Source organism: Balaenoptera ricei, chromosome 3 (genome assembly GCF_028023285.1).
Source record: "Balaenoptera ricei isolate mBalRic1 chromosome 3, mBalRic1.hap2, whole genome shotgun sequence".
NCBI classification, from domain to species: domain Eukaryota; kingdom Metazoa; phylum Chordata; class Mammalia; order Artiodactyla; family Balaenopteridae; genus Balaenoptera; species Balaenoptera ricei.
The window spans coordinates 169,880,998-169,894,787 of NC_082641.1; the positions used below are offsets into that span (position 1 = coordinate 169,880,998).

The 13,790-nt window shown below is 47.1% G+C and overlaps 1 protein-coding gene across 3 annotated transcripts in view; it reads right to left on the reverse strand.

Moving 5' to 3' along the window:
• PGPEP1 (pyroglutamyl-peptidase I) overlaps nucleotides 1-13,454 on the reverse strand; it is a 45,281-nt gene extending 31,827 nt beyond the window's left edge. For all 3 annotated transcript variants that reach the window (XM_059918092.1, XM_059918094.1, XM_059918093.1), the window contains exons 1-2: nucleotides 13,339-13,454; nucleotides 11,221-11,273 (exon numbers count right to left, since the gene is read on the reverse strand). In XM_059918092.1, coding sequence (XP_059774075.1) covers nucleotides 11,221-11,273; nucleotides 13,339-13,372 — 87 coding nt within the window. In that variant the 5' untranslated portion in view covers nucleotides 13,373-13,454. The remainder of the gene's footprint in view (nucleotides 1-11,220; nucleotides 11,274-13,338) is intronic.
• Nucleotides 13,455-13,790: the final 336 nt, after the last annotated feature.

The window sequence follows — 13,790 nt, forward strand, 5'->3', positions numbered from 1 at the left end:
GATATTATTTCACACCCACCAGGATATCTTAAAAAAAATGGCAAGTAACAAGTGTTGGCAAAGATGCGGAGAAATTGGAACACTTGTTCACTGCTGGTGGGAATGTAAAATGGTGCAGCCCCTGTGGAAAACAGCTTGGTGGTTTCACAAAAAATTAAACAAAGAATTACCATATGATCCAGCAACTCCACATCCAGGTATGTATCCAAAAGAACTGAAAGCAGGATCTTGAACAGATATTTGTATATCCTTGTTCATAGCAGCATTATTTACAATAGCCAAAAGATAGAAACAACCCATATGTCCATCAGCTAATGAATTGATAAATAAAATTTGGTATATCCATACAATAGAATACTCTTCAGCCTTAAAGAAGAAGGAAATTCTGACAGATGCTACAACATGGATGAACCTTGAAAACATTATGCTGAATGAAAGAAGCCAGACACGAAAGAACAAAAGCTGCATGATTTCACTTATATGAGGTCGCTAGAGCAGTCAGATTCATAAAGACAGAAAGTAGAATGATGGGCGCCAGGGACTGGGGAGAGGGGAGAATGGGCAGTTAGTGTTTAATGGGGACAGGATTTCATTTTGGGAAGATGAACAAGTTCTGGAGACGGATGATGGTTATGGTTGCACAACAGTGTCAATGTACTTGATGCCACTCAGCTGTACACTTACAAATTGTTCAAATAGTAAATTTTATGTTATGTATATTTTATCACAATTTGAAAAAGAAAAAGCAGGAAGCTACAGTCTATATCCATCTCCTTACCCTTGAATTGCTCCCTGAACACAGACCCTAAAGGCATCTGCTGTGTGCTGACACCAGGGGCTCTCAGGAGCCTGTTAAGATTTTTTTTTTTAACGGTGAACCATTTTTTTAAAAGTCTTTATTGAATTTGTTACAATATTGCTTCTGTTTTATGTTTTTGTGTTTTGGGCCATGAGGCATGTGGGATCTTAGCTCCCCAACCAGGGATTGAACCTGCACCCCCTGCATTGGAAGGCAAAGTCTCAACCACTGGACTGCCAGGGAAGTCCGTCAGGAGCCTGTTAACAGGAAGACAAACAGCCTCCCTCAGGCCTCTGCCCCTGAGTCCAGGATCTGAGCACATTATTCCCTGCAGCCCAAGCCGTTCCCTGTGCACCAGACTCTCTCCATTGGAGATTTTGAATTTGGCTCTTTACCAACTGTACTTCATTTGTTGAAAGCTGGGAACTGTCAGATTCCAATTTTAAATCCTCCACAACTTTCTGGAATTCCTTTCTGCCTTTTCTCTCAATCTCAATGGAAAACCTAAAATCTACAGAGTATGGGACTTCCCTGGAGGTCCAGTGGTTAAGACTCTGAGCTTCCACTGCAGGGGGCTCAGGTTCAATCCCTGGTTGGGGAACCAAGATCCCACATGCCGTGCAGCATGGCCAAAAAAATAATAAAATGAAATGAAATTAAGTGAAATAAAATAAAATCTACAGAGTAAATATCCACTTCCAAGCCCTCCACACACACATAATTTGCAGGAATTTCAAATTCCCAACGGCCTGGCCAGGAGGAAGGACCCAGATATGTGAGGGCACCCAATCTGGGGTCTTCCTCGTTTCCCTTAAATGATGAATTGTGTCCCTTTATCAGGATCTTGAACATGTAGGGGAAATGGGGATAACAAACTTTTCATTTTTAAGAAAAGTGGGGACTTCCCTGGTGGCGTAGTGGTTAAAAATCTGCCTGCCAATGCAGGGAACATGGGTTCGAGCCCTGGCCCGGGAAGATCCCACATGCCGCGGAGCAGCTAAGCCTGCGCACCACAACTACTGAGCCCACGCACCACAACTACTGAAGCCCACGCACCTAGAGCCTGTGCTCCGCAACAAGAGAAGCCACAGCAATGAGAAGCCCGCGCACTGCAACAAAGAGTAGCGCCCGCTCGCTGCAACTAGAGAAAGCCCGCTCGCTGCAACTAGAGAAAGCCCGCGCGCAGCAACGAACACCCAACACAGCCAAAAATAAAATAATAAATTAATTAATTAAAAAAAAAAAGAAAAGTGAGTTTTCCAGAAAGTCATGAGCTTAGAGGCACAGAACACCTTTCCCCAAGCCCCAGACTATAGGCCCATCATGCTCAGCTCCGTTTCCCCAGTGGAGCTAATATTACTTAATATTTTTCTCAAACTCAATCATTTCATTTTTTCCCTTAAATAAATGTAGCCTCATCCCTAGGTGACAATATCCATGAAGTTACAGGACGTGATGTGCTAGTTATATATGCTTTTTCTAAAACACATTATATTAAATACAGAGCCACCATAATTTCACGTTTGCCCTATATAGAGTGTGTGTATACTTTTCATGTATGAAATATTTCAAAAATAATTTAAAGCACTTCTCTCTTCCTCCAAAAATATTTTTAAGTTATTCCTTTTAAAATTAACTCAAGTTAAAAAAAAAAACAAAAACTAACCCAAGTAGATAAACAACAAGGTCCCACTGTATAGCACAGGGAACTATATTTAATATCTTGTAATAAAATATGATGGAAAAGACTCTGAAAAAGAATATATACATATACATATATACACGCGCACACACATATGAATCACTTTGCTGTACGCCAGAAACAAACACAACATTGTAAATCAACTACACTTCAATTTAAAATAAATAAATAAATAAATAAATATTGAATAAATAAAAAGTAACTCAAGTAATTTTTTTGAATACATTGTTTGGACTCTGCCCTCAGGCTAAAGACAAAAAGAACCATAAGCAAATACTAAATTCTAATAAGTAGGCTTTCTTTGGGGGAAGCATGAGTAGGTAATTCTGAAATTCCTTTCTGTTTATTCTAGGATTGATCAAAGAAGTGAACACACTGGGGATCATGAGGGGAGGGGATTCACAATGTTGGAGGAAGGAGTCACAAGTCTGTGGTGTTGGATCAGAATTGAAGGCAACTGTGCAAATTCCAGGGTTTTGATACAGAAATGGGTGTCAGTGTGTGTGTGAATGTACACACCTCTACTTTCCAGTTCTGTCAACTGACAGAGCTCAGAAGCGATGATATCCTAGTAGCAATGAGCACACCCAGCTCCCAGCTTCTAGCTTTAAACATTATTCTCTGCTAAAAGAATGAAGGTCTTCTTGGAGAAGTTGCTCATTTCAGGGATGGGACAGGGAAAGTACAAAGGTGGACCCAGAATTCCTATATGACCCAGCAATTCCCCTCTTGATACACACACATACCCCTAAGAGAAATGAAGACCTACATGCACACAAAAAGTTGTATGTGAATGTCCATGTAGCATTACTCATATAACCAAAATGTGGAAATAACCCAATGCCCATCAACAGGTGAACAAATAAACAAAACATGGTCCATCCATACAATGAAATATTACTCAGCCATGAAAAGGAGTGAAGCATTGATTCATGCTACAACAGGGACGGACCTCGAAAATGTTATGCTGAGTTAAAGGAGACATAAAAGGCCACGTCTTGTGATTCCATTTATATGAAATGTTAAGAAAAGGCAAATTCATAGAGACAGAAGGTAAATTAGTGGTTACCTGAGGAAAAGGAGGAATGGGAGTGATAGTTAATGGGTATGGGCTTCTTTGGGGGTGATGAAAATGTTCTGGAATTAGACGGAAGTGATGGTTGTACAACTCTGTGACTATACTATAAAATGCTAAATTATACACTTTAAAAGGGTGAATTTTGGGCTTCCCTGGTGGTGCAGTGCTTGAGAATCTGCCTGCCAATTCGGGGGACACGGGTTCGAGCCCTGATCTGGGAAGATCCCACATGCCGCAGAGCAACTGGGCCCGTGAGCCACAACAACTGAGCCTGTGCGTCTGGAGCCTGTGCTCCACAACAAGAGAGGCCGCGACAGTGAGAGGCCCGCACACCGTGATGAAGAGTGGCCCCCGCTTGCCGCAACTAGAGAAAGCCCTCACACAGAAACGAAGACCCAACACAGCCAAAAATAAAAATAAATAAATTAAAAAAAAAAAGAGTAAACTTCATAAGTGAAATCAAAAATTTAAAAAAAAAAAGGGTGAATTTTATGGTACATGATTATATCCCATAAAATTGTATCTCAGTTTTTTTAAAAAGCATACAAAGCATCTGACATCCAATACTCAGGTAGAAATCAGAAAAATGCGGGGGGAAGGATGCCCTACTAAATGCAGTGTAGTGTCCTGGATGGGATCCTGGAGCAGAAAAAGGACATTAGTGGGAAAACTCGTGAAACTCGAATAAAGACTGGAGTTTAGTTAACAGTAATGGACCAATGTTGATTCCTTCATTTTGAGATATGTAGTCATTATGTATGTTAACACTAGGGGAACTCGAGTAAGGGGTATGTGGGAACTCTTTGTATTATCTTTGTAATTTCTCTGTAAATCTAAAATTATTGTGAAAATACATGTGAAATTAACATGTATACACTGATGTGTATAAAATTGATGACTAGTAAGAACCTGCTGTATAAAAAAACATAAAATAAAATTCAAAAATTAAAAAAAAAGTAATACTAAACTTTCTTTGGGTTATTTGTATGGACATATGTTAATATAAATGTTTCAGACATTACATGAAATTCCTAAAAATCTTATATGTTCTGGTATGTTATAAGTCATAATTCTAGTTATTACTTTAAAATGTATATCTCAGAAATAACTAAATTTCCTTGTCAATTGCATTATTATGAACTTTCATCAAATCTTTAACCGTGGTCAGTTTTAAGTCTTTTATCATTTACAGACAGTTCTGGGTGTACTCTGATGCTTTTGCAAAAATGTTCCTATAAAAGGGTTTCATCTTCAAGGAATTCATGGAAAAGACTCTGACAAGTACAGGTTTCTGGTAACTGACTATACTGCTGAACTGAATGAATAAGCATTTTCAGAACTCTAATGGAAAACTGACGAATTCATAAAAGTGCTAACAAAAGATCAAGATGAAAAAAAATTAATTACATGGGACTGAGTGAACTGATGAGGATGATTATAATTTTTGTGACTTTCTGTTTGAATTAAAAAAAAAAAGTAAAAAAAAAAAAAAGCATTTCCAAAAAGTGAGCCTGAAACCAAAAAGGAAGGAAGTGCTCAAGAATGATACAGGAGCCAGCCTGAAGGGGCTGCCATGGGCCAAATCTGGGACAATTTGAACATCAAAATTAAGAGAGTAAGACGTAATAACCTATACAGGAAAAGAATCTGAAAAAGAAGAGATATATGTATATGTATAACTGAATCACTTTGCTGTACACCTGAAACTAACTCAACACTGTAAACCAACTATACTCCAATATAAAATAAAAATTAAAAAAAAAATAAGAGTAAGAGATTATCATCTGTTGAAGACAGTCAGTACCCATGAGTCCACGCAGATACAAATAAACTCACAGAAGGTCATAAAAAGTGTCGAAGGAAAGATGGAATTAGAAAACCATCATTTGGCAAGCATCATACTAAAATAATAACTGATTCAGGTGCGACTCACCAGGGGATGCTAATATGGTCTCAAAGTATCTCTCTATGGGATACTTTTTCATCACAAAGGGCAAGATAGTAACTGCCAAGAAGAAATCCATCAGACCTCACCTTTAGCAAGTGATCAAGGTCAATGATACCAAGAATGAGACACATCAATATATCCAGTGCCTCCTGATATGATGCACGGAGAAGGACACAACATTACTTCTGTGGGATTCCTGCCCCAAATACACACACAGCCTCCATCTAGTCATGAGGAAAACACTGGAGGAGCCACCCTGACGGACACTCTCCAAAGGATTGAGCAGTTCTTAGCAAACATGTCATGCCATGAGACACAAAGGAAGACTGAGGAACTTTCCAGACCACAGGGGATTAAAGAAATGGGACAACTGAACCCTACATATAACCTGGAACTTTCTTCTGCTGTGAAGGACATTAACAGGGTGGTTGGCAAAATCTGAATAAGGGCTGTAGATTATAGAATTGTATCAATGTCCAATAAGCTTGATTTTGATCACTGTGCTGAGGCTGTGTTTTAGGAAATACACGGTGACTTATTTAGGGATAGAGGAGTATCATGTCTGCCAACTGACCCCTAAATGACACACAGCATGACAGTTCCTCAAAATATTAGATACAGAATTACCATAGGATGCAGTCATTCCACTTCAGGGTGTATACCCCCAAGGCCTGAAAGCAGGATCTTGAAGAAATACTTGTAGGCCCATGTTCATGGCTGCATTATTCATAAGAGCTAAAATGTAGAAGTAACCCAGGTGTCTACTGACCAATTAATGGATAAGCAAAATGGGGTATATACAGCTTGAGACCAGGCAATGGGATATAAATCAACCTTCAAGAGGAAGGAAATTCTGACACGTGCTACAACACGAATGAACCTTGAAAACATTATGCTAAATGAAATAAGCCAGGCACAAAAGCACAAAACCGTATGCTTCCATTTATATGAGGTCCCTAGCGTAGTCAGATCCAGAGAGACAGAAAGGATAATGTGGTTAGTTGCCAGGGGCCGGGAGAGTGAGGAAAGAACAGTTAGTGTTTAATGGGGACAGGGTTTCAGTTTAGGAAGATGAAAAAGTTCTGGAAACCAATGATGGTGATGGCTGCAAAACAATGTGAATGTACTTAATGCCACTCAACTGTACATTTAATAATGGTTAAGGTGGTAAAGTTTATGTTATATATATTTTACCACAGTTTAAAAAATGACTTGGAAGTCAAAAAATTTTTTAAACTATATTTATCTACCTACCTATTTATCTATAGAGAAAGAGCAAATGTAATACAATGTTAACACTTGGGGAATCTGGGTGTGAAAGGACTTCTTTGTCATTCTCTCCTGCCATGGCTGGGAGGAGAAATCTCCAGCAAAGACCTCTCAGCATAAGGTAAATAATCTCATCTATCTTTACATCCTGTCAACCACGACCCCACTTTTTCTTACCCTCCTGTCCCCCACAGCTTGAAATTTCCCTGCCCCCTCCCCCGTTTCTTTTCCCCATGGCCCTGGCAGCGCTTTCTGGCAACATGTTGAAAGGCCAGTAATGAAAAGAATCCATCTCCCGGGTTAAGTGAGGACTTAAAAGGATCATCTTTATTTGTTCAGAGTTTCACTCAGGGAGTTGGCCCCAAAGCTGTCCACGGGACAGGCCACCCATATGCCCAGGCAAGTCAATTTGGTGGAAGAATCTCTATGGGCGGGGGGGTGGGGTACTGAGGATGCTACTAACTCGGTTAGTGACCAAGCCAAGGAACCCTCTATACGGCGCAGTAACCCTCCCGGTGGCCACCATGCCATGTGATACGCCAAGGTCGGACCCCCAGCTCAGGGCAGCAGCCCCGCCTCATGGATCTTGTCTCTGCCCCTCTCCCTTCACCCAGCAGAACAGGCGCTACATGCTGAGCACCACGGCCCGCCCAGAGTAACTCAAGGGTCTCTCCCACTGGGTGATGTTTACCAAGCATCAGTGGGAAGCATCGCCCACATCGACTTTTGATGGTAGGAAATGACCTGGTGCCACGGGGAGCCATGGAGTGAGTCACCTTCTTGTCCTAACCTTTCCTCCTCATGTCCTCTGGGTCTCCACCTACCCCCTCCCCATCTGGGGGAAAAATAAACTAAGAAACCCACCATCAAAGAAATACACACACCCCATGGCCAGCATCCCCACAGAGAGGCGTCCACACGCTCGCCAGAGACCCTGAGAGGGGCATCCTTGTTGCTTTATTCTTGGGGAGCAAACCCTGAAGCCCCCAGTGTCAGTGCCAATGGGAGGAGGGGTGGGTCGGGAAAGGAGACAGTTGTCCCCCTGCCACCCACACACACCAATACAGACAGGCTAAGCAAAAGCAGCCGGCGCCAGAGGGACACAGAGGCTGTGCCATCCCATTCATTTGTTTGCAGCCTGAGACCAGGCAAAACTCATCTGTGGTGACGGAGCTCAGGAGGCAGCTGAGGAGTGATGGGGAGCGGGGGGTGGGGTGGGGAGCAGGAAAGAATGTTCTGGGTTGATGGGAATCAACCACCTTGATCGAAGTATTGGTGACATGGGCATAAATACTTTTCACGAAAGTGATGGGGGCACTGAAGATCTGTACATGTTTTTATACAAATGATTCCCCAATTTTAATAAGGGCCATGGTGGGGGAGGAGCAGCTATCCCATTCATCTGAAGTTAAGAGAAGTGGGTGGCCCGTAATCAAGCTAAATTCTTGGCCTCTGACCACTTTCTGCTCCAAAAGGGCTGGACAGTTCTCCTGGGGGGAGGGTAGCAGCGCACCCCAAGTCCCACGACAATCTGCAGGGAGCACATCCGCCAAGCACAGACTGTGAAAGTAACGGGGCTTGTGCGCCCCAGACAACATATTGTCTACACCCCATCTACCTGACAAGACCCCGCCGCGCGGCTGCGTCTGACCGATTCCCTTGACCCCATAACAAAGACCCCCTTTGTTCCCTGGTTAATATCCTTAGCAGGTCTGTCTAGACTCACTGTGGCAGTAATTGTCCTGTGAAGTCACCAGGACCTGTGACCCGACTCCTCCTTGCCCCACTTGAGCAGAGAAGGCTACAGATGGCCCCAAGCCAAGGGGGTCCAAGCCCTCAACACCCACCTGAGCCTCCTAGGGCGAGAAAGACCCGCAGCCAGCATCCCACTCCCACCACCCAAGAACCGCGGGGAGACAGGACACTCGAAAAATGCAGTCCCTCCTGTGTGGGGTGCTAGGGGCAGCGGCATTTTTTCCTGGGAAAGAGGAAAGGAGGGGTGCCCCTCTGTCCCCAGAACTGCCACCTCCCGAATGTGGCTGGTGGGAAACAGTTCACTCTCTGCTGGGGCGCCAGTTCACCCAGGGCATGAAGAAGGAAGGTCAGATAAGAGAGAGAGGAGAGAAACAGAAAAAGAGAGAGAGAGAGAGAGAAGGAGGTGGGGGGAGGGAGAGAGAGAGGAGGGAGCAAAAGACAGACATGGAGAGAGACACAGACTGGGAGAGTGAGAGACAAGAGACAGGAAGAGACAGAGACCCAGAGAGGCCAAGAGAAACTCAAAGAGAGAGAGAGAGAGGGGGAGAAAGATATATGGAAAGAGACATGAAGAGAGAAGGGGAGAGGCAGAGACCCAGAGAGAGAGACAGAGAGAGACACCCAGAGACAGACTGAGAGTGACAGAGAAACAGAGAGAGACAGAGAGAAGGGGAGAGACAGACAGAGAGAAGTGAGTTAGTTGGTCCCTGGCAGAGGAGGAGGAGTTCCTTCCACAGGTGGCAACTTGAGCTTCAGAAAAATCAGTCGGGACAGTAAGTAACAGCTGCTCACCCCGCCTCACCAAACACCCATCTTCAGCTTGAGGTGACAGACATCAATGGTTGCCCGCAACTCATGTCTGGATCACACCAAGAACACTCTAAGGCATATTTTCTTGAGGGATGGATTTGACCCATCCAATGACTACACCCTTTCCACGGGCAAATCTGTTTTATCCAGAGAAACTGAAAAGCACCACCAGAGGCTCCTAGCCACCCCATGCGTGGATCCGGCAGATGCTCTGCGGTGCAGAAGGCATGGGACCCAAGTGCAATTCCATTGACACCAAGCTCTAGAACAGGTAAAACGCACCTACGGAGGCCATAAAGTCCGCAGAGAGGTTTACACCTGGGAGTGGGGTTGGCGGGTGCAGGGGGAGTAGCTGGGAAAGGACACAAGGGGCTTCTGCAATGGGGACAAACAGAGAAGGGGCTGAGAATGTTCTAGGTCTTGATCTGGACTCAGGTGCTGCGGAGGTACAGACATGTAAAATTTCATGGACGAACACCGCTGTGCACACTCAGGGTACGTACACGCAACTCCAGTTTTTTTGTTGTTGTTGTTTTTTTAAGGGAAACAATTGGATCTGGGAAGGTTGGCATTTTTTTAGCTGGGGAATGGTGGAGAATTCTCTCTTCTTGTCTCATAAAGTTGGGAAGAAAACTGAAAGTCTTCTAGAGGTGAGGTCTGGAGAGATGGGTGACTGAAATATAGGGGGTATTTCCCCACCGGCAGCAGGATGAAAAGCTGCCATCTTCCACCATCCGAGTCCCAAAGCTAGGAGGGATTTCCAAAGATTGTTTAATTGATTTTTCTCCTATTTAGATGCAGATCATAGTGTCTGGGGCCCAGGAATTCAGACACACGGCTTTGTGTCCACTCAGCCCCGTGAAGACTCCTGTCTGAAACTCGCACAAAGCCAGACACACAAGTCTTCAGAAACACGCTGTTTCCTTTTTGTCTGGGGCTCCAGGGAGCGGGTGCGACGAGCAGGGCCTCAGACATGCTCCCATCTGCGGAGTCCCGGGGACCCTGTCCCTCTGTTCTGCTAGCAAAGTGGGGTGAAAATTTTTTAAAAAGGGAGAGGAATGTGGCCAAGATTTTGAGGTCTGGAAGAAGGGTAACAAAAAAGGTGGGGCACCTCAACTGGGAATAGACACACTGAGGTTTCAGCTTGGATTTTTCTCCGACTTCAGGGCTCTGGAGTGGAAAGCAGGGGATGCTTTAAATCAAGCAGCTAATGGGCTAGGATTAACACCAGTTTGGCTCTGGTCCGTGCAGATCTGATTTATATAAGGAGAAAACTTTTCTCTCTTTCTCTCTGCCCATTGTTCCCCAGTCTGTCCCTCCAAATGTCCCAGCTGACAAAGAAACTGGAAGGCTCAGGACAGCGGGAAAGACCTCCTCCCCCCCAATATGCAGCCTTTGCTTCCTCCAGCTGCCAGGAAGCAACACTGAGGGTCACTGCACCCCCTCTACAAGGTTAATACATCCCCCAATATCCCTGCCTGGTCCCCCAAAACCTGGCTGTGGCATGGGATACTTCCGAAGAAATGCCGCTCTGGTTTCTGAGCTGGATGACCTCAGATAACTCTCTCTGTGTCTCAGTTTCCTCATCCATAAAGTGGGCACAAGAATAACTGCACCTAAAGGCTGTTGGGAGAATTCAGCAAGCTGGGCAACAAAAAACGCTTGGCGCACAGCAAGCACTCAACAAACGCAAGCTACAGTGGTAACTATCTTAGAGGAAGTGTATATCAAACTTAAATATCTCTCAGGAAGCTTCACGGGAGACGGTCTCTTCATAGGTTCCTTCCTTTCTTTGGTGTCAAGTATTTCCAGGGTAAGCCCAGCCCCAAGCCTGATTCCTCCCCTCTGGATCCAGTTACCTGGACTGCAATCCAGCTGGCATTCACAGTGTGTTCCCCAAAAGGGCCGAACCCTGAAAAAAATAAGAAAAGCAGCATGTCACCACCCAGCAGCCCCTCCTGGCCTGCCCAGGGCCAGGCTGCTGCTTTCATCCAGGAGAATGGAGCAGGGAGCTTCGGGAGCAGCTGCCACCTGGGACAATGTCGGGGGCCTGGTCCGAAGTTCTGGGGTGCACCCAGTGTCCCTTCAGAGCCCTCCACCACACAAACTTGTCTGCTCTTAACAGAAGCTGTGAGTCCTTTGTCGTCCTCACTTTCACCTGACCTTCATGCCCAGCAACAAGCCAGTGCCCTCCTTTTGCCCCAGAAAAGGCTGGCCTTGTTCCCTTCCCAATTTCTTCCCCTATCCTTGACCCCCAAATATAATTTTATCATTGTCTTTGTGCCTCTTCCCTGGACTCTGGAACTTCAGGGCCACAGGTGGTCTGTGAATCGTCGCCTGATAAGGAACGGCCCTTAAGGGATGCAAGTGGGTATCTCCCAGGTCAGGCTGTCCAGACATCATCCCACCACCCTCCTCCCTACTCACTCAAACTCCAGGCCCCATTTACAAACCAGATTCTCACCTGAGGATGTGCTAAGTGCTCTGCATGCCCTGTGGCATTCAGCCTCCCTGTGCCTCCCTTTCAGGCAAGGGTGTTTCCTGGGTCCATTTTAGAGGAGCCAGGACTGAGGTACAGAGAGGTGAAGCCAGCTGCCCAAGGTCTCACAGCAAGAAGATGGAAGAGCACGGATTCAAACACAGACCCAGGAGAGTCTGTGGTCTCCCTCTTCTAATCGCCCCAACACACCACCTAAAAAATAAACCTCTCTAAGAAAGCCTGTCATTGAACCATGGGTCACTCCAGCTGGGCCAAGTGTCCCAAGTGGTATCACGGCCCTGGGAGGGATACTGTTCCCTGGAACAGCAGGGGGGCCCCAAGTAGGGTCAGAACCTCTCCACCCCTTTCCTCCTCCTGCATGGACCAAGTATGAGTCCCAGCTCAGCCATTTACAAACAAGGTGACCTCTGTGAGCCTCAGTTTCCCCCTCTGCAAAATGGAGACAGTAAAGATTTAATGAGCTCATGCAAGAAAAATGCCCAGTCCCGTGGCTGCCTGCTGAGTCAGGACTAAAGTAATAAATAAGCAGCTATAGGAGGGCTGCAGGGGAAAGTGACCCTCTGGCAACTTGACACACCTGTTTGTCAGATAAGTGGCTTCTTCCATATTCCTGGAAATTCGAGGACCAGCCCAAACCTCCCTGGACCACAATATACCTGCTCGAACCTTAGCTGGATTTCTCACTCTGACCCCTCCTGACAGGGTCAAAATACCGCACCCCCCCACCCCCCACCCCGACCAGAGGCCTGGCAGAAATTGACCGCACACGAGGCTCCGAGGTGGAGTCTCCTAGAGGAGAAGCAGTTAGTTTTGGGGAGTCGGTGACAGTGGGGCGGGGGTCCGGGATCACCCAGAAACAGCCCGGGCAGGAAAGATTTTGACCAAGACAGTCCTTGGGACAAGCGGAAGAACGGCCGGGCACCCGAGGTTCCCCGAACTTCACCTGCCCCTGCCTCGGGGGAGCAGCCCCCCATTAGCGCAAGACTCGGGGAGCAGTGGCTGGCAAGAGATTAACTTGTCACGGGGCACTTCCTGCCCGCAAATCGGCCTTTGTCCCCTGGGACCGAGGGTGGTGACAACCCCGACCTCGGGAGGGGCAGGGAGGAGTCCAGTCCAGCCTGCCGGCCGGGTAGACACAACAAACAGGTGCCCGGAGGGTCCCTGTCCCCGACTGGGGAAGGAAGGAGGCCAGAGGGGCTTGCTCCGTGTGGGGCACTTGGCAGGACCCCCACGTCCTTGCCTGCCCCGACTCCTGACAGTGGGACCACAGGGGCGCCCCCTTCTCCACTTTCTCTGTCGCGCGGACTGAGCTGGGCTCCCGTGGGCGATGACATCTTCCAAACCTGGGACGACTTCTAGCACCTGCCCCACCCGGGCCACCGCGCTTCTTCCGGCCCCGCTGCCTCCGGAGCCGCCCGACCCGCCCCAGCCACGGGCCGCCGCTGCCGCGGCCGCCATCAGCGCACTACCCGCGTACCCGTCACCACCACCGCCTTCCTGGGCTGCTCCATGGCGGGCTCAGGCTGCGCCTTTGACCCACTCCTGTCCGGACTGGCGAGACCTCTGCCGCCGCTGCCGCCGCTCGGCCACCGCGCCGCCCCGCCCCAAAGCCCGGCCCCGCCCCGCCCCGGCCCCGCCCCCGGCCGGGCCGCTGGGCGTGCGCGTCCCCGCGACCAAGACGCAGAGTGCACGCCTCATCCCGAACTCCCCCCCCAGTAGTGCGTGGTTGCCCCCACTCCCCAGCCTTAGTTTCCCCACTCGTAGGATGGGGACAGTTCGTCCTACAGGCTGTGGCCGCTTGAACGCGAGTCACGCGCTGGGGACGGAGACAGTTATTCATTCCACAATGTTCACCGATCGCTTGCTGTGAGTTATATCGGTGCCTCCCACCTCCCTGTGAGCAAGGCTCCATTAGTCGGCCCCTTTTAC